The sequence below is a fragment of the Haemorhous mexicanus genome, chromosome 8 (assembly GCF_027477595.1).
Source record: "Haemorhous mexicanus isolate bHaeMex1 chromosome 8, bHaeMex1.pri, whole genome shotgun sequence".
Classification (NCBI taxonomy): domain Eukaryota; kingdom Metazoa; phylum Chordata; class Aves; order Passeriformes; family Fringillidae; genus Haemorhous; species Haemorhous mexicanus.
Window position 1 is genome coordinate 30,850,953 of NC_082348.1, and position 18,690 is coordinate 30,869,642.

Below are 18,690 nucleotides of genomic sequence, written 5' to 3' on the forward strand. Positions count from 1 at the left end.
CTTTAGAGCAAAATGATCTGAAGTTGTTTTCTCATGTGGAATCCTAGGGTGAAGCAGGTCCAACAGGTCCTCGAGGTCCTGAAGGTCCTCAAGGGCAAAGAGGTGAAACGGGTCCTCAGGGCCCAGCTGGGTCACAAGGTCTTCCTGTAAGTACATTGAATTGAGCTCCTCAGTGCGTGCTCAGCTTGTTTGTGCATTTTCACCTTTTTAAGGGAGCTTTTAGTGCCTCACCTGACCAGAGAATTTTGCTCAAATTACCTTCTTTCCCAAGGAAAAGAGGTCTCATTCATTTGTTTTATGCTAATTTTATCGACAGTGACTATTTGTTATTTATTACAAGTTGGAAAACTGAAAGTTGCACAATCTCAATACAGTCTCAATCCTTAAAGCAGTTTAAAAGTTAAGCTTAAACATAAGATCTTCAGCATTAAAAATCACATGAACTTGCATGCTTCTTTGCTCTTATTAACATTTGCATATGTTGCTACATTTATTTTACAGCCTTTATTTTCTGGTCTTGTAAAGTGGATAAAATAACTATCTTCTGCTTTTGTGATTGATGCCCATCTCATTAAAATGACTTTTAATGATTGGTACCTTATCTTTAGGGTGCTGAAGGGACAGATGGTTCCCCTGGTGCAAAGGGCCCTACTGTAAGTAATCATATTTCCTGCTGAAGAAATTGTGTAAGTTAATTTCTTTTATTTCCTTCTTTTGATTGTGTTTCCTTGCTGTTTGTACTTGTAGGGATCTCCAGGCACTGGAGGCCCCCCTGGATTGTCAGGCCCCCCTGGTTCCCCAGGACCACAGGGCAGCACTGGCCCCCCCGGGATTCGAGGCCAGCCGGTAACGGGGTCTTTGTCCCTTTGGGAATTGTCGTGCCTGGCATGTGTCACTTCATGGAACTGAAGCAGGGATTTGCAGTGGGCTTCCTTTAAATTCAGCAGTAGCATTCTCAGATCCTGTGAATCTGCTGTGTATCCAAAATATCACTACTTCTTTGAAAAAGAAGTGTGTCTTTATAAACCTGGGAAAAGAGATTTATTTAAGTTTTTGTCTTGATAACATAATAATAAACAAGCATAATAAGGGTAAAGACAAACCATTATAAGCATCATATTATACTGCCTACAATTAGTGACTAAACTAGGAAATGTTTGTTTCATGGCATGATACAAAGTGATGAAGTGGTTTATGCAGACTTTTAACTTTACTGCTGCTGTTCATGTGTTTGTTTTCAGGGAGACCCTGGTGTCCCAGGTTTCAAGGGAGAAGCAGGACCCAAAGGTGAACCTGTAAGTCTCCATATGCTTTTTAAGATGAAGAGGAAACACAAAGGCTTATAACCATGTAACTTTTGGGAGAAAACCAACTCTGCAGATTTTGAGTTTGTTTATCAACCGCTCTTCAGCTTTTCTTTCTCACCAGTTAAATAATCATGTATTAACTGACAAAAATATAGAGGTGAAGTAGTAGTTTCTTTACCACTGCCTTCTCCTTTGAAAATTTCTATCAGTATCACTGAATTTTGACTCCTTTGCAGCTTGACAAAATACAAGTTATTGTGGGTGATTATAAGCAGCAGTGTCCAGCCCAACTGCAGAATTACAGTTTTTTAGCTTATAAACATTGTAAAAGAGAAAAGCAGATGCTGAAAAGCTGTTATTTTTAACTGATCCAAGACCTAACTATTTTCTTCTCCTTTATTTGGAAAAAATGTTTATAGTGTACAGAAGACAGTCTGTTTCAATATGCCTGAGAAATGGTGAGCTTAACGATGTTTTGTAAAATAACATTTTATTCTCACTAGGGCCCACAAGGTCCCCAGGGTCCCATTGGCCCCATAGGTGAAGAAGGGAAAAGAGGTCCTCGAGGTGATCCAGGGTCTGTAGGTCCACCGGGTCCTGTTGGAGAGAGGGTAAGAAATCTAGAGGAATAAAATGTCTTAAGAGATGCACTGCTAAGCTGAAAAACCTTTTGACCTACCCATGGGTGTTCTTACAGCTTGATTGTGCATGTAGTCAAACCTTACTTTCCTAGCAGTAGTTACTGCTGTGTGTTATTTTTTCATGCTGGATTCTTTTCTGTGGAGACTCAGTGCCTAGGAGAGTATAGTAGGAGAAAGGATGGAGATAGGACAAGCTCATTGCAGACTTTTTCCTACACCTGCACAACTGCTCATCTTGGCTTTCAATGAGACTGGTCACACAGAAGGAGCTGTCCAGCATGCGTGAATGAGACACTGGTGCTTTTACCATTCTTAAGTCATAACCCCACCCTCCACTCCCCAAGTTAAAGTACTGAAGTAAGAAAATTGTAAGGAAATGAGCTGAATCATCAATCCATAAATCTGGTCCTTCATTTGTAATAAGCTATGCAAAAATTAAGATAATTGTCTCATATCTACTGCTTTTCCTAGGGTGCTCCTGGTAACCGTGGTTTCCCAGGTTCTGATGGATTGCCTGGACCAAAGGTAAATTAAAGTGTCCATCTTTTACTGTGTAGTTTGTTAAATCTTCATACATCCAGACTTATAAAAAGGAAACAGGGCAAGCAGGCAGATCCAATTTACAAATGCTAAAGGGGCTCTGAAGGTTTTGAGACAAAAATTTTTTAGGAAAAGTCACTTTGAGTTCCCATGATGTTCAACTTTGCTTGATTGTCCTTGGCTTAAAACTCCCTTGTTTTGAAATGTGCACAATAAGGGATTGACCTGTTCTACTCCTGTATTGCTTTATGTATTGCTTTGTAGGAGGGGGCTGTGTGAAACATTGCCTATTCTTAGTGTGTGGTGTGATTTTCTAGACTTGTCCCTTAAAAAAGATGGCTTTATCTGGCTTTCCTAGCTGTTCTAACACTTCCAGGGAAGTGACTGACATAGGTATTTGTCCAGTACTTCTGTAAATTCCTACCTTCTTGGTAAAAATACAGGGATTCTAAAATGCTCATATAAGCTTGCTTTAAGGAAGAGAAACTTTTAAGTAATAATTTTGGAGAGAAAAAATAATAATTAGGAAACTAATAATAGTAAAAGTATTAATGATTTGTTTGCAAAAATAGGTCCTTAATAGAAGATATTGTTTTATTTCACCTGCTCCTCTGTCAGTGCTGCAGCTGTTAACTAGTGGCTCACTGGTGTCTTTCTAGGGAGCCCAAGGAGAGCGTGGTCCAGCAGGATCTTCTGGACCTAAAGGAGGACAGGGAGATCCTGGACGTCCTGGTGAGCCTGGCCTTCCAGGTGCAAGGGTAAGGGACTGCTAGCAGTGCCCTATAAACTGTGGTACCTTTCATTTTCCAAAGGCAGCAGTGAAGGTTGGGGAATTCAGAAGCTGTTATGCAAGGACAGAGTGGTTTCAGTGGGGCTAAAGGCCAAAAGAGCTGTCTTTATTTCCTGCTGAGGGCTGGAAGCACAGGTTTTTTCTTAGAAAAAGGAGAAATAGCCCTGATTGAGAACAGCTGATGCAAAGGAAGGGCGTGTGTTTGTAAAGCACAGTTGCCACAGGTAACATGGATTGAAGACCAACCTTCATTAAATTGGTGATTGATAACATAGAAGATTGAGTGGTGCATATCACCTAGAGATTTTTTTTCAGGAAAATTACTGGAGGACAATTCAAAATATCAGAAAAAAGGGATAAAGGGAGCAGTAAAATGTGATATAGATTATGGCAGAAATTAAGATGAGCCTGTGAGAAGCTCAAGAGGTGTAAAGCAAGAAAGAATAGGAAGAAGAAAAATCAAAGACAGAGAGGGATGAAACTGTGAAGTGAATAAAAGATGAAGACCTTTGACATGGAGAAGTTTGTGCTATAGCAGTAATCAAGCATTTCTTTGGGATTTTTTTATGTTTCTTGATTGTTATAGAATTACAGACCTAACATCAATACTATTCCTGCTTTTAGGGTTTGACAGGAAATCCAGGTGTTCAGGGCCCTGAAGGAAAACTTGGCCCCTTGGTAAGTGACACAAATTAGTCTTTTCAGTTAATGTCACAGTAATTCAAAGGTCCCATCTCACTGAAATTGCTTTTATTAACATGAGTTTTCTTTATTAAGGCTCATCTTCTCTTTTGATAGTTCACTTTACATTCCTAACTTCAAAATTAGTACCAATAGCATTTGTTTAGTTTTTTCTCTATCACAGTGTCTCTTGCTTACCTGCTGCTGCATCACTGTTAAATGTTTGAACTAAATATTTTCCTAGTTGTTGCTTTAAGGACACAATAAATTATTTGCACGTGATTCAGTTCTAATAATTGCATAGCATTTGGTGAAATCCAGCAGCATGGCTATTGTTATGTCTGCTGTAAAGACATTTTGACTGATAAGTGAAGCCCCAAGCCAGGTTAATGTTATATTCTTTATATATACAAGCATTTTCTTGGGATTAATAAATTCATATGAATAAATATATTTCGAGTTTAATGTGGAAAATGCTTTATCTCTGCAGGGTGCTCCTGGGGAAGATGGACGTCCAGGTCCAGCAGGTTCCATAGGAGTCAGAGGTCAGCCAGGCAGCATGGGCCTTCCTGGGCCAAAGGGTAGCAGTGTGAGTATGGCAATCTCTTTTTGACTTTCACCATTTTTGTAAATTTTATGGGTGAAAAATATCTAAACCTGGTGATTTTTATTTCTGCAATTTAGGGTGATCCTGGAAAGCCTGGAGAAGCAGGCAATGCAGGAGTCCCAGGACAGAGAGTGAGTGTGGCTGTTATTTGCAGTGATTATAGAAAATGGTGCTTTTCTGTTAGGTGTGTTCACTACACAAGATTTTTTCCCCTATTTTAATGTAGGGAGCCCCTGGCAAAGATGGTGAAGTTGGCCCTTCTGGTCCTGTTGGCCCACCAGTAAGTCAGTTTTTACCTCTCTGCCTGCCTGCCTGGTACTCCATCTACTCACTTGTCCTTTGGCTTCTATTCTTATCAACCTTCATGACAGTTGCTGATTCCAAGCAAAAAATTCCAAGAGCATTTCAAGAAAAATTGTCCTAGAAAAATTTTCAGCTTTGTATTAAAATATATATATTAGTAGTCTAATTCCTTTTACTAACCATTACAAAAAATTGTGAAAGGAGTAAGAAATTATCATAGTTGATTTTCCCATCTTTCTTTGTTTTAATGGGACTGAGTGTTTTCCTGTTACCAGAGAACCTTTAGGGGAAGGATTTTAAAGAAATGATACACTCTTATTACATCTTTTGTGTAGTCCATCTTGTCCTGGGATCAGTAAAAATGTATAGCAAATAAATACCTAATTGAAAATATGCATATTCAGAGAAAAGAAAAAATTTTGGAGCCTGCCTATATTCCTCTTATGTTTACTTATTACTTCTCTTTGTGTAGGGTCTGGCAGGAGAAAGAGGAGAACAAGGCCCTCCAGGTCCTACAGGGTTTCAGGTATATGCATCCCTTTTTTTTTTTTTTAAATTAAAAAATGAACAGCCAAGTCTTTATCAACTTAAACTGGAGAAATTCAATCAAGTGATGCATTATATAACTTCAGAACTAAGGCAAGGATGTTCAGAGTAAATAATGATCCATGACTTTCATATCAGCTGTGCACTAAACCAAACTGGCAAAGGCTTAAACACCAGCTCTGTATCCCTTAAGAGGACCTTTGATGTCAGTCAGTTTAAATTTGAAAATTTTCTGAAAAGTTCCAAATATGTAGCAAAATAATTGCCATGATAATGAAGTATTAATTAAATCAATATCTGTTTATAGAGAACTTTACTTCTAGGGCTGAGACATCCTGCAAATGTTAAGGAAGGGCTGCTGTCTGATTTAGAGAGGGGGGAACACTTGGGTGCAATATTCATGTAACTCTTTCCCTTGGGAATCTCTGAGAGTGTGCTCTTGTACTGAGTGTACTGCAACATTCATGATCTTGGTATCCTAGTTAAGTCTGGATTTACATAACTTTCTATCATGTTAGTGATCATTTTTACTTTTTACAGGGCTTGCCTGGGCCACCAGGTCCTCCAGGTGAGGGAGGAAAGCCAGGTGATCAGGTAATGTATGTGTAACATAACATCAAAAATAATACAATTCATAAAATAGTTTCATGTTTTCTTCTCTCTCTAATTGAATTTCCCACTCTGTTTCAAAATACTTCCTGATTGATGTAGTCAGCAAGCTGTCTAAGAACTGCTTTGGCATAAAATAATGATGAGAATCTGTGTTCTTGGACTGAGCTGCACTATCACCTCTTGTCATTGACAGATAGGACTTAGAGCTGGCCATCTACATTCACAATACTTTGGAAATAGAAATGTTTGTCTCTAATTAACATTACTATAAAGTTTTGAATAATGATTTCATTCCGATGGTGAATTTTGTTCTTAGGGTGTGCCTGGAGATCCTGGAGCTGTTGGTCCGTTGGGCCCCAGGGTAAGTGTTTTCTTTCAGAGTTTAAATATTCATACCAGTTCTCTGAGGTTGGAAGTTGATGCATGACATGGACTTTACCAGCTAAAGTCAGTATTTGACCTTTCTCCCCACCAACAAAATGAACAAAATGGTTTTAAATATGGATATGTTTTAAGATAGTTTCAGTAAAATCTACCACCTTTAATGATTTTGTAGCTTCTGAAGTGGTGTTGAGTACTAGCTGCTAATTTGGTTTATGCTGGGAATTGAGAGTTTTTAGTTTGCTGAGCAACATATTTTCCCCATATGTAATGGCAAAAGCATAAAGATAGTTTTTGTTTAATCAGTTCTCCTAGAATTTGTTCACAGGCTATACTGCACTTAGGGTGTTTTTAGGATTTTGTCCACCAGAATTCTTCCCTGCCTTGTAAATAAATGATAATCTTCTGTTTTGAAGGGAGAACGTGGTAATCCAGGGGAAAGGGGAGAACCAGGTGCCTCAGGACTCCAGGGTGAAAAGGGTATGGCTGGAGGCCATGGTCCTGATGGCCCAAAGGTAAACTGAGTAGAGATTTGCCTTGCTGCAGTGATGGGATGAATAATTTTGTTCATTTGCATGAACATGAGAGAGGTTTTTAATTATAAACATGAAAAGCATCTCTGTTGTATAAGGAAGGATACACAATTCCATTTATAACAATATTAAAAATTTGCAATGTACTTAAATGTTGAGAATTCACAGAACTGGGCAAAGCCATTTCTGAACTGCAGAAAACCTTCTAGCAATGTTGTAAGAGCCATGCCAGTTTACACAAAGACACCTGGCAGGGCTAAGCAGTTAAATGAAAACTCTGAAAGCTTCATGCCTGCATGCATGTACCTGCTGTGGATGTGACTGGGCCAGCAAAGTCAGGTGAGGCAGGGAGTGCCTCTAGTCATGTGAGAGCTGTAATAGACATGAGCATCTCTGCCCCTGGAAACTTCTACCTGTACCTAGGTTCTATACTAAACCTATGTGACATCCAGGTCAAGGCAAAAAATTCTCAGGCTTTTTTTTTTTTTTTGGTCTGTTTTCTTGTCCAGTATGCACTGATTAAATACTAATGTTTTAGAAGAACCTACAGTATTGCAGTTGAACTTCCTGAGTAACACAATGGAAAAAGTATTTGGATGTGAATAAAGTCCAAATTTCAGATAAAATTATTACTTAAAAATGTACCCCAGAGACTTCAACACAGGCACAACATGTTCTGCAGCCAGGAGACAAAGATGCTTCTCAGATGAATAGGCAACAACTTGTTTTTTGTTCCAGGGAAGCCCAGGCCCTAGTGGGACACCTGGAGATCCAGGACCACCAGGCCTTCAGGGCATGCCTGGAGAGAGAGGGATTGCTGGAACACCTGGCCCTAAGGGTGATAGAGTAAGTGTGTTCATTGCTGTCCCCCTGAGCAGCATGACCTGTCCCTTAGCACTGCAGTTATTCCAGGGTATGACCTGCTCAGCAGCCAGTGCCATAACTGGGACCTTCTGGGTGTTTTCCACAGGGCGGAGTAGGTGAGAAAGGTGCTGAAGGTACAGCTGGCAACGATGGGGCACGAGTGAGTACATCTGTCCTTCTCTTCAGACCTGCTCTTCACACACAGTTGGTGTGCTGTGCCAGGGGACTCAGCTTGTGGAGTTAAACACTGTGCAGTGTTATCATGGGATGTCATACATTTACAGTCATTACCTCACCCTCCAAGTCTTCAAGATTTTTAAGACTGCTGTGCACAATGTTTTGGGGTGTTCCAAGCCCCTATTTGGTATCATCAATAATGCAAGTTAAGAGCTCAATGGAAAGGATTCACAGTTCATTTGGGATTAGTCTAAGTTGACTCTAGTAAAAAATATGAACAAATGAGCAGGCAGAGATGAAAAGGCAAAAAGCAAACCTTCCAGATCTCAGACTTGGACTAAGACTCCTTCTCCTTGTCTCCATCGAGTTGCCCACAATCTGTCCTAAATTTCACAGGTGAAAATTCCTGCCAATGTACTAAGCTTCACATAAGCAGTAAGTTGCTGGCACTTCTAGAAAGTTTTGAATCTCCATTGCATTAATAAGGTCTCTAGTCTGCTGAAGATGTGTTCAAGACACATTGCACACACTCTGCTACACAGACCAACTGTCCCATAATCTCAATTGCACTGGGCTTTCTTTGTATGCACTGACCATTTTTCCTTCCCAGATGTTGAGTTACTTTTTACATGAATTGAGACTATAGCTGAGATTCTTGGGTTGTGAAAACCAGTTGGAGTACTAGCTGCTAAGCATTTGGAAATATGAGGTACAGTCAAAATACAGGGATCCTCTCTGGACTACATTTATTGTTAAAGAGGAAAATTTTTTTCAGAAATCCTACTTTACAGAAGCTCTAATATAGTTATCATCTGTGAGCTGGAATTGGTTATTTAAATCAAGCATTATCCAAAGATACAGAGCAATTCTTAGTCATTGTAGGTGATCTTTAGAGCTTATGGTAGTTAATGAACAGGTGAAGTAATGGTGAGCTGAAGGATCATTATGTGGAGTTGGTGATTTTGGATGGAGAGTTTGCAACCTATTTGCCTGCCTTAGGAAGAGATAAAGGACATTTTTGAGTAGTTTGTAAGATCTAAATGAATCTTCAGAAAAAATGATGGATACTTTAAAATTAATTTAAAAAGTTAAATACTAACATAAAAGAAACAGAGTACTGTGTAAGTGGGGAAAAAGGACTTGATTCCTTTCTGAGAGAGTAAAATAAAGCTGGGTTTGTTTTTTTATATCATTTGCCTTATTAACGAATACTGCATAAGGCAGATGATGAACTTAGAGAGGAAAGAGAGAATGTAGGAAAGCAGATCTTTTGTGGGGAGTTTGGGCATTGGGAGAGGAAATGCAAGTCAATTTTAGATTAAAGAAGAAAAAAGAAGTTTCCAGAGATAAGGTAGAATTCAAAGGAATGAAAAAGGGAATGGTTATATATGAGAAGTTTTAAACTGTCTTTTTTTGGAGCATCACTTTTCTAACTTTCTATTGTCTTAATTTATTTAAAAGGGTCTCCCTGGTCCAATAGGCCCAATGGGTCCAGCAGGTCCCACTGGTGAAAAGGTAAACAGGCTCCTTTCCTTACTGAAGTTTCTTAATATTATCAGACTTCATTAGCATTTTAGTGACCAAACAAGTTAGTTACTTGGGAAATAAAGTTCTTTCATTTTATTTTAAGGGTGAACCAGGTCCTCGAGGTCTAGTTGGTCCTCCTGGTTCTCGTGGAAACCCTGTGAGTAAACATGTTTTTTTTTTTTTTTTTTTGTCTGATATAAGTTAACAATACCTAATGCTGATCCAAACTCCAGGCATTTTTCTTATTTGCTGATATATTTTCTCCTTTTCCTTTCCCTTTCTCTGTAGCCAAGTGTGAAGTTCTTTTTGCTGTGCACTTGCAAAAGTATTACCAGATTTTCTTCCTGTGACCTATACTTGTTTTAGGGCAAACTTTATAGAGTCACCCTCACTTACCTCACTCCTGAAACGATGCCACCAGCTGTAATTGTGTCAATGTTTTTAAAAGCATGCCCCTAGCAGATACCACTGCACATAAACAAATATTCAATGGGCAAAGCACAGTGGTAATCCTTAGTTCATCCAGTTATGTAACTCTTGTCATCTTCCATCTATTAGTGATTTGAAGTATTTTAAGGGTTGACTTCATTTAGGGAATTAAAGGCTCAGCCCTTCTAGATCCTTCATACTGCTTGAAATTGATTATGTCCCTGTCATAAATCAGAACACTCCTATTTCCAGTATAACTTGGAGCAGCTTCCACCCTTTAAGGGAGTGCTGGAGTTGGCAGCCTTCAGCTACTTCTTTTCCAAGCAAATGTTGGGTGGAAAGCTCAGTCAAAGCCTGTTGTGACCTTATAGAAGAGTACAACTTTGAACTACTGTGTTTTTTCCTCAGTGTGGTTGGAGTGGCAGGTTGAATGCAGTGTGTGCTCTTTGACCATTCCTGGAAGGGGTGGGTTGTAGCCAGAATTTCTCCCAATGCTGTTTTAATACTCACGTGTGCCTTCCATCTCTGAATTCTGAAAGCTCAATATAGTCTCAAACATGTGGCAGCTTTTAACATCAGAGCTAACATCCTTTATTTTATGATTGAAAGATCATTTGGTTCTGATTAATAGAACAAAAGTGTAAGGACACCTATGACAGTAAATAGTTAACATCCTTTCTGGTATATTGAACTGTAACTGATACTATCTGTAGAAAGATGATAGTTAAATTTCAATTTTTCTGCCCAGGGTTCCCGAGGAGAAAATGGCCCGACTGGCGCTGTTGGTTTTGCTGGCCCCCCGGTATGTGTTTTGGAACACTGCTGAGTTTCCTTTCCTCATGCTTTGACACACTTCATTTCCTTCATTATGAATCATATTGTGGTGTTCTGGATCAGGAGTCACATTTTTGCTGCAAAAGGAGCTGTTTCTTTCTCCCATCAGTATATCAATGGAAGGAAAGGGCCAGTAAGCATCCTAGACAGTTGAAAAGTGGCTTTCTTAAGATTATGTAATTGCTCACCAGATTTCATATTTTCATTAGTATGTTATGTTGCTCCTTTGAGATTAAAATGAGGGAAGTTAAAATGTGTCTACTGAAGGTAGCAAAGATTTCTGCCATGAGTAGTGAAGGCTGGAACGAGGTGATGGACCAGATGGACTGGAATACCCTAAGCTTTCCCACAGCCTAAGTATGCTATTTCAGGATCCCTTTCACAGTCTTGCACCTGCTTCCCTTGATGGGAAAAAAATCCTTGAAAAGGCAATGTTTGTTTTGTAGCTGCTGAAGAAAATAGATAATCTAAAGAGAAGAAAAATGTGAGCTAGATAAGTAAAATATTTAAAATGGAAATACTGGCTTCACAGAATGTTTAGAAAATGTCACGTGTGATCTTCTAAAGACCATGCTGAATTGTTAAACAAATACAATGTTTTCTGGACTGATTTTTACCCCTGGTATTTTTATTTTTACCCTTTTAAAAATTCTCTACAGAATTATTTTGTTAGGAAAGATTCGGTGTTGCCTGCCCTGATGTTTGTTCCAAATAATTTTTCTTATAGGGCCCTGATGGTCAACCTGGTGTGAAAGGTGAACCTGGAGAACCTGGGCAGAAAGGAGATGCTGGATCTCCAGGACCACAGGGTCTTGCTGGGTCTCATGGTCCCCCAGTAAGTACAAATAAAATCCTCTCAGAACCAGTGACTTAGGCTGATCTTGTTTACTAAAAGAGTCCTGGGTGTTCACTGTCCCTCTCTTTCTCCTTTCCTTGTAGGGCCCTCCAGGTGTTCCTGGTCTGAAAGGTGGTAGAGGAACTCAGGGTCCACCTGTAAGTGATATTCTGTGTTGAGACCTGGCTGCAGATAATCCAATACAGAAGTTTTATGTGATATTTGTATTATTACTTGTCTCAGCTTGTTTTTCAGTATGTAAATACAATTTGCTCAATAATTCAGCCAAGAACATTTGAGGGAACTAGTGCTGTGTTTCTTTTGATAAAGATGGCATTAAAAAGGAGGTTTTTTTTAGGGTGCTACTGGATTCCCAGGATCTGCTGGAAGAGTTGGGCCTCCAGGACCTACTGTAAGTTAATTATCATTTTCCTTGTAGGTATGTTTTATAAAATGGTCACCAACAATCTGAAGGTTAAATAAAGCAAGAAAGGTGAACCAGTGTTTATGGCCTGATGCTATTGAAGAGAACAGTTTGTCAGCACTGCCTTCTGTGACTGATTGTTTGCATCATTAAATAAATCTCATTAGCCTTCAGCTTGGTCCAATGCCTGATAATGATCCAAAGCTTTCCATTGGGTTAAGTAGGCTTTCAAATTACTGCTCAAATTGCTCCAATGACTGGAGTGCTTGGAGGAATAAAAAGCCTCAACTTATACTTTCCTCTGTATTTTACTTTTTGTCCTTTTAGTGGTGACTGAAATTACGACAGTTTTTGGAAAAGAAAGAGCCTCTACTGGGCTCTCTCATTGGTGGAGATACTCATAAGTTCCATTAAAATAAATTCAAACCCTCAAACACAAAATCTCTTCTGTTCAAACATTTTCAAAAACACTATATAAAATACTAGCTGTGGATCAAATTGAGAGTTGACCACACAGAGAACTGTGTCATGCTTCATATGCCTTTTAATGCTATGATGAAAAAAACAACTTGCAGTCATTGTACGGTTATCAAATGTGAAGTTTATGGAAAACTTAATATACATGTGAAGTCTTTTAAAAGTATTTGAGAAATGAACAAAGGTCTGTTGAAACACTAATTTGTACCATGGAAATGAAAAGTTTGGATGTGGACTTTAGCTTGATGATATTAGAAAGAATGGGCAAAGGTGAGTTTTCTAGCAGTGGTTATATACTTGACGTGAAAGAAAAACACAAAAAAGAGACGCAAAATGAAAAGTCTTTTAAATGAGAGAGTTTGGAATTGAAAATTGGGGGGGACATGGATGGAACTTGGACATAATTTGATATTTATTTCATTTATTTGATCATAAAAGAGATGATGATAGCTTTTAGCTCATTCACATTTGTTAGCCTCAGAGCACACATTTATAGTTAATTGAAACACAATGCTTAGAATTTTATTGTCCTGGTCAGAAAAGGGCCCAATGTAATGAAGTGTTTTCATTTTTTTAGGGAGCCCCAGGGCCTGCTGGGCCTATTGGTGAACCAGGAAAAGAAGGTCCCCCAGGTCTTCGTGGTGATCCTGGTTCTCATGGCCGTGTGGGAGATCGAGGGCCAGCTGGGCCTCCTGGTGGCCCTGGGGACAAGGGTGACCCAGGGGATGATGGGCAGCCGGTACGTCCCTCGACCGTCCCTCCGCCAGCTCCAGGCTCTCTCTCACTGTTTGTCACTGCTGACGTGACAGTGACATCGCTTTCTTTTCTGTGCATTTCAGGGCCCAGATGGCCCCCCTGGCCCTGCAGGAACTACTGGTCAAAGAGGAATTGTTGGAATGCCAGGACAGCGAGGGGAGAGAGGCATGCCTGGGCTGCCAGGGCCTGCAGTAAGTGACCGCCAGGACACGTGCCACCAGCCTGGGAATTTCTGTGTGGGATTTGCAGTCTACTGCTCCTTAGCATGAGAAGAAAGCTGGAAAACTCCAGCTGCAGGAGTGAATAGAGAGAGAATAGGAAAGAACTTCATCTCATTCAAATGCATGAGGTGGAAGGTTTACTTCCTTTTTGTTTCTGCCATAATGGAAAGTCTGAACCTGAATTAAGAGTAAGTGAGTAATAGCATAAGGCTTTTGTCCAAAATGTTCTTATTTGACTTAAACTTGATCCCTGGAAAAAAAACAACCCCACACTCTCATTTAGGTACCCAAATGTCACTTGAACGTGAGTAAATACTCTGCAAGCATTGTTTCATAAATTGTGAACTACAACCTTCCAAATTGTCACTTGAGCTCTCTTTGCATTCGTGTAGGATTTATAGATATTTGTTAGATGGCATAAGGATCCAGTAGATCAAGCAATTAAATAGTATTAAATCCATTAGTAAAAGGATAGATACGAAGGATCTGTCATTACCACTGGATCCATGAAATCACTTTATAGGTAAAGTTCACCAGAAATTTTTCCAGGCTAACAAGGTTTGTTGGTGTTGAGACAGAAAAGTCATGTTAATTATTTCAAACTTCATTATATTTTTCTGAAATCTAAAACACCATACCTGTTGCAGATAATGACATCAGACTTACTGATTTATCAGTAACTTCTTAAAAATACAAAGTATATTAAATACGTATTCAAATTATGTAAGAACCTTTTCTTTATATATCAGGATTTTTTTTTCATTTCAGTCTGGCAGTAGTAGTTTGGCAGGCAGCAGGTTTTTAGTGCTTTCTTTGTTTTGGGATTAAAATTTTAATATGATATTTGTCATCTTTTTTTAGGGTACTCCAGGAAAGCAAGGTCCCACAGGGCCACCTGGTGACAAAGGTCCCCCAGGACCTATTGGCCAGTCAGGTGCCACTGGGCCTGTAGGTGAAGCTGGTCCAGAAGTAAGTATTACAGCATTGTAGCATGCAAGAAAAGACATGGTCATCCTCCTTGACTTGAAGCTAGAGGTGGAGAACAACTTTCTAATTCTTCTAGAAATGCAGGATTACGTAGTTATTCAATAGCTATATTTTTATTCCATAACCCCAGGGACCTGCTGGTAATGATGGTACTCCTGGACGAGATGGAGCCGTAGGAGAACGTGTAAGAATATATTCTTTTCCTAATTTTCTTCCACAAACTTCCATTTTATTCTTGACTTATTGTAGATTTTCTTTTCATTCAGTTAACCTGATGGAGAGTTTGCTCTAAAAGTGTATCCCAGCTTTGAATATAATACCTCTCAAAGCTGAGGATGCCTGGCTAAGAGGCTAAGAACATCTGCTTCCACAAACTCAGACTTGAGTTCTTGCAGCAGGAATATCTTTGTAGGTTGTAATTGCTCAAAAATAGACTGGCTCTGCTACAGGTTTGTTGCATTGGTCTAGACCAGTCCTCTTTAGATAAACAGCTGAAATTCTGCTTTGCAGGGTGATCGTGGTGAACCTGGCCCTGCAGGCTTACCGGGATCTCCAGGAGGTCCAGGAACTCCGGGTCCTGTTGGCCCTCCAGGAGATGCAGGTCAAAGAGGTGAAACTGTAAGTGATGCTTTTTTTAAAAAATACTTTGTATATCAAAAACTATTGTGTATGGTTTTCATGCATTACCTCACATTCTTTCTGTATGCAACCTTTGTAGGGTTCTCGAGGTCCCATGGGTCCCCCAGGCCGTGCAGGAAAGAGAGGTTTGCCTGTAAGTTGCCCATGGTCACTGTGGTTTTGTCTGAGATTCCACTGAGGAAAGTGTGTGAGGAATTCAGCCCAAGTGAGAATGCCCAGCAGGGCTTCACCTGTGCTCTGGCTGCAAGTGGGTGCAGGTAGTTCTGAGCTGCAAAGCTGCACAGATATGGGTATTTGTATTTGGATCCTCCAGCAGTGCTTTGGAAGCCTCTTTATTTGGAGCATGTTGCTGTCTGGATAATGGAAGGATCTGAGTTAGCAAATGGCTGGAATCTGGTCTAAATAAGGGGTGAGGAGATGGATACTCAACAAAAAGGGATGTTTTTAGATAAAAATGGCAGAAATACAAAATCACCTGTTCCCATTAAAAAAAGCCTTAATTCAACTCATGAGCTTCCAACTTCAATCTGAAAAGGAATATAAACAAAAGTCTTCTTTTTTATGTTACATAAGTCTTTTACAATCCAAGCCTGGAACAGAAAATTAATTGCAAACTTGGGAAATTCAAAACAATGTTGTCCTGTCCCTAAGCAGATGTCATTTGAGAGACAGTAAAGTTTATTGAGTAGTTAGTGATAATGATGCCATAGATAAACTATTTGGAATCTGGCATTGAGAAATTTAGCATGTAATTTGGGCTGAGAAATATAGAATTGAAAACAGCAGCCACGTTTTGCAATGATTCTTGAATTAGTGTAAGAAGTTTCTAATTATCAAAACTAACTAGGAGATTGTGACAGTAATAAGAACAAGGTATTTGTGCTGCCTGGATGTTGTTGTCTGTAGTTAGGGAGTGTAACTTCAGTTGCACTTTAATCATAGTGAAGGTGAAAGAAGCTGTGAGAAGTAAAGATGCAGCCTGGATGATTTAATACTGAAAATGTGCTTTATCATAATGAGTCTGTGAGAGATCCTTAATAATTCAATCTCTAACAAAAATCATCTGCCATATAGAGTAAAGTGAAGAAATACATCGATATTTAAAAAACTGGTTTTCTAATTATTTATTATCATTAGTACAATTCCTTGGGTTTTTTTACTGTATTATGTAGCTAAGTAGAGTAATTTGCTGCAACTGTATTTAAGCACAGCAGCTTTCTGTAATTATTTACTTATTCTTTGGTAAAAAATTAAGACTCTTGGAGCTGCCTCAACATCATCATCTTTTCCATCTTTAAAAGGGAAGGAGTTCTGAGTCCAGTGTCTAAAATCAAATGAGGGAGTTTTGAGGTTACAGTGTTTTCCCCATTTCAGAATTTTACATTTCATCACTGATATTTACAGGGTCCCCAAGGACCTCGTGGTGACAAAGGTGACAATGGAGATCGAGGTGACAGGGGCCAGAAAGGACACAGGGGTTTTACTGGACTTCAAGGCCTTCCTGGCCCTCCTGTAAGTTATTCTGCTTTTACCATAATTTATTTGCTTGGTACTTAAATGGTGTATCAAGAACACAGCTATTTAAAGTGGAAAAAAAAGCAAACTAGTTATTTTTTCCCCACGAGGTGTTTGAGTGGCCTGGTGTCTGTACTTGTTAATATTTGTAATGCAATTTTAAAATACTGTTGCATGATAAGGTAAAGCTGTTGTTGCAAGATGTGTGTTCTATTCTTGTTCCCTGTGCAAGGCCAATCCCTTACAGTTAATGACCTGTCATCACAAGATGGTCACAAAAGCTGGTAGTTTGAGATAAGCAATTTAGAGTGTAAAATGCTTTTTGGCAGTGTTGGAATTCATTAGAGTCAAGAAATCCAGTGCAAAATCCCAAAAGGGCTGTGAGAGCATCTCTTGCTAATATTTTCAAGAACTTTGTGATTTTGTTGTCAATTGAATGGAAATATCATGGAAAACTTGCTTTTTTTTTAAACATTGATTCATTTTTAACATTATTTATTATGGTGCTGTGCAAACACTGGAAGTTTCAACACGCAGGAAGAGCAGCAACAAAGAGAGCATAACACCCAAATCATCTTTCACTTGGTGATAAAGCTGTCATTTACTCTCTGTAAGCCACTCTGACTATAAATACCTTGAATCCTGGGCTTTTCTAGAGAAACAGCTTTACAGCCAAGCACCAGTAAATTTTATTCAGTTACTAAAGGATTAACCCAAAGGTACCACCTATTGTTTATGTACCTTTTAATCCTATTCATACCAAATTGTGTGAATCACACACTAATGCCTTAAAACTAAAATTATATGCTCTAAATGGCACAATGATATAATATTTTCTTCTGTTTAGGGTCCAGTTGGTGAACAGGGCAGTCCTGGCATTCCAGGCCCATTTGGTCCTCGGGTGAGTATAACTTTTCAGGTTTTTCTTGCTTGGGGTTTGTTTCTTTTTCTTGCTCAGATGTCTATTTCTGCATCACTTGTATTTCAATGACTTTTATTGACTTTGATATCATATGGTCATTACCCTAATATCTTTTGCTGAGACATCACCTTTTTTAACATAGTAAAGCTTTGTCATGAGTGTAGTTTTTTTGTAGATAAAAATGTCAGAATGGCTGCAGGGCTGCAGTCTCTTTTTATAGACATTTTTGCTGCAGCTGATACAAAGCCATGCATGTGGCAGCTCTGCCACTCATCCCCCATGCGTGTCATTTACTCAAAATAAAGGAGAAATACTGTCCCTTGGGAACATCCAAGGGAGGCATCTACATCTACCTCTGAGCCTGCATCTGAGGGTGCACAGAAGCTACTCCAGTCTGCACAGCATCTGGAACTGATCTCACTTAAATGGGATCAGTTAAGGAAAAAGATATACATCTGAGCCAAGTTATATTATCTGAGGTGATTCACTTGAGAAGAGCAGCTTCTAAAATGCCTTCTTATTTTTACAGAAGAAGAAAAATGGTGATTTTTAAAAGTTTGGCAAAAGGCACAAGTAATCAGATTGGTTCCTGACAAGATACTGCTTATAATGGGTTGTTTTGTAAAACTTTGTTATTAAATGCTAAAATACATTCCATCTGTCTCCTATGTTTTCTAGGGTCCTCCAGGTCCAGTTGGTCCTTCTGGAAAAGATGGAAGTCCTGGTCCACTCGGGCCAATTGGGCCTCCTGGTGTTAGAGGGACTGTGGGAGAAGCTGGACCTGAGGTAAATTAATGGGAATATGGGGGGGAAAGGTTATCTTTAAAAAGTCAGATTCTTTTTTATAGTCCATCACATTATTTTCTTGAACATCTATGAGCTCAAGACAAATGATAAAATATGGTAGTTTCTCCAACAAACATCCAGGGTAACTGTATTGAAAGGGTTTATTTCTTACTCATTTTCATCTTCTGAAGCTGGGATGATCCCAGCCTCATCCACCTGTGCTCTCCTTAGGCTGAGCTGGAGTAGTTCTGTGGATGGCTTACTGGATCCACCTGGATCTGTGGTCCAGCATGGCTGTTTGGGCACTTGGGTCCTAAACCCTCAGGTCCAAGCAGAGGCCAGCAGTAGCTCAAAGG

The 18,690-nt window shown here is 39.3% G+C and overlaps 1 protein-coding gene across 2 annotated transcripts in view; it reads left to right on the forward strand.

Moving 5' to 3' along the window:
* COL5A2 (collagen type V alpha 2 chain) overlaps positions 1 to 18,690 on the forward strand; it is a 98,217-nt gene that overhangs the window by 72,750 nt on the left and 6,777 nt on the right. For both annotated transcript variants that reach the window (XM_059853459.1, XM_059853458.1), the window contains exons 19-50: positions 48 to 146; positions 609 to 653; positions 748 to 846; positions 1,242 to 1,295; positions 1,811 to 1,918; positions 2,420 to 2,473; positions 3,148 to 3,246; positions 3,903 to 3,956; positions 4,450 to 4,548; positions 4,644 to 4,697; positions 4,793 to 4,846; positions 5,342 to 5,395; positions 5,956 to 6,009; positions 6,344 to 6,388; positions 6,825 to 6,923; positions 7,680 to 7,787; positions 7,912 to 7,965; positions 9,444 to 9,497; positions 9,613 to 9,666; positions 10,687 to 10,740; positions 11,500 to 11,607; positions 11,712 to 11,765; positions 11,966 to 12,019; positions 13,086 to 13,247; positions 13,348 to 13,455; positions 14,347 to 14,454; positions 14,603 to 14,656; positions 14,983 to 15,090; positions 15,191 to 15,244; positions 16,516 to 16,623; positions 17,474 to 17,527; positions 18,227 to 18,334. In XM_059853459.1, coding sequence (XP_059709442.1) covers positions 48 to 146; positions 609 to 653; positions 748 to 846; positions 1,242 to 1,295; positions 1,811 to 1,918; positions 2,420 to 2,473; positions 3,148 to 3,246; positions 3,903 to 3,956; positions 4,450 to 4,548; positions 4,644 to 4,697; positions 4,793 to 4,846; positions 5,342 to 5,395; positions 5,956 to 6,009; positions 6,344 to 6,388; positions 6,825 to 6,923; positions 7,680 to 7,787; positions 7,912 to 7,965; positions 9,444 to 9,497; positions 9,613 to 9,666; positions 10,687 to 10,740; positions 11,500 to 11,607; positions 11,712 to 11,765; positions 11,966 to 12,019; positions 13,086 to 13,247; positions 13,348 to 13,455; positions 14,347 to 14,454; positions 14,603 to 14,656; positions 14,983 to 15,090; positions 15,191 to 15,244; positions 16,516 to 16,623; positions 17,474 to 17,527; positions 18,227 to 18,334 — 2,475 coding nt within the window. The remainder of the gene's footprint in view (positions 1 to 47; positions 147 to 608; positions 654 to 747; positions 847 to 1,241; positions 1,296 to 1,810; positions 1,919 to 2,419; positions 2,474 to 3,147; positions 3,247 to 3,902; positions 3,957 to 4,449; positions 4,549 to 4,643; positions 4,698 to 4,792; positions 4,847 to 5,341; positions 5,396 to 5,955; positions 6,010 to 6,343; positions 6,389 to 6,824; positions 6,924 to 7,679; positions 7,788 to 7,911; positions 7,966 to 9,443; positions 9,498 to 9,612; positions 9,667 to 10,686; positions 10,741 to 11,499; positions 11,608 to 11,711; positions 11,766 to 11,965; positions 12,020 to 13,085; positions 13,248 to 13,347; positions 13,456 to 14,346; positions 14,455 to 14,602; positions 14,657 to 14,982; positions 15,091 to 15,190; positions 15,245 to 16,515; positions 16,624 to 17,473; positions 17,528 to 18,226; positions 18,335 to 18,690) is intronic.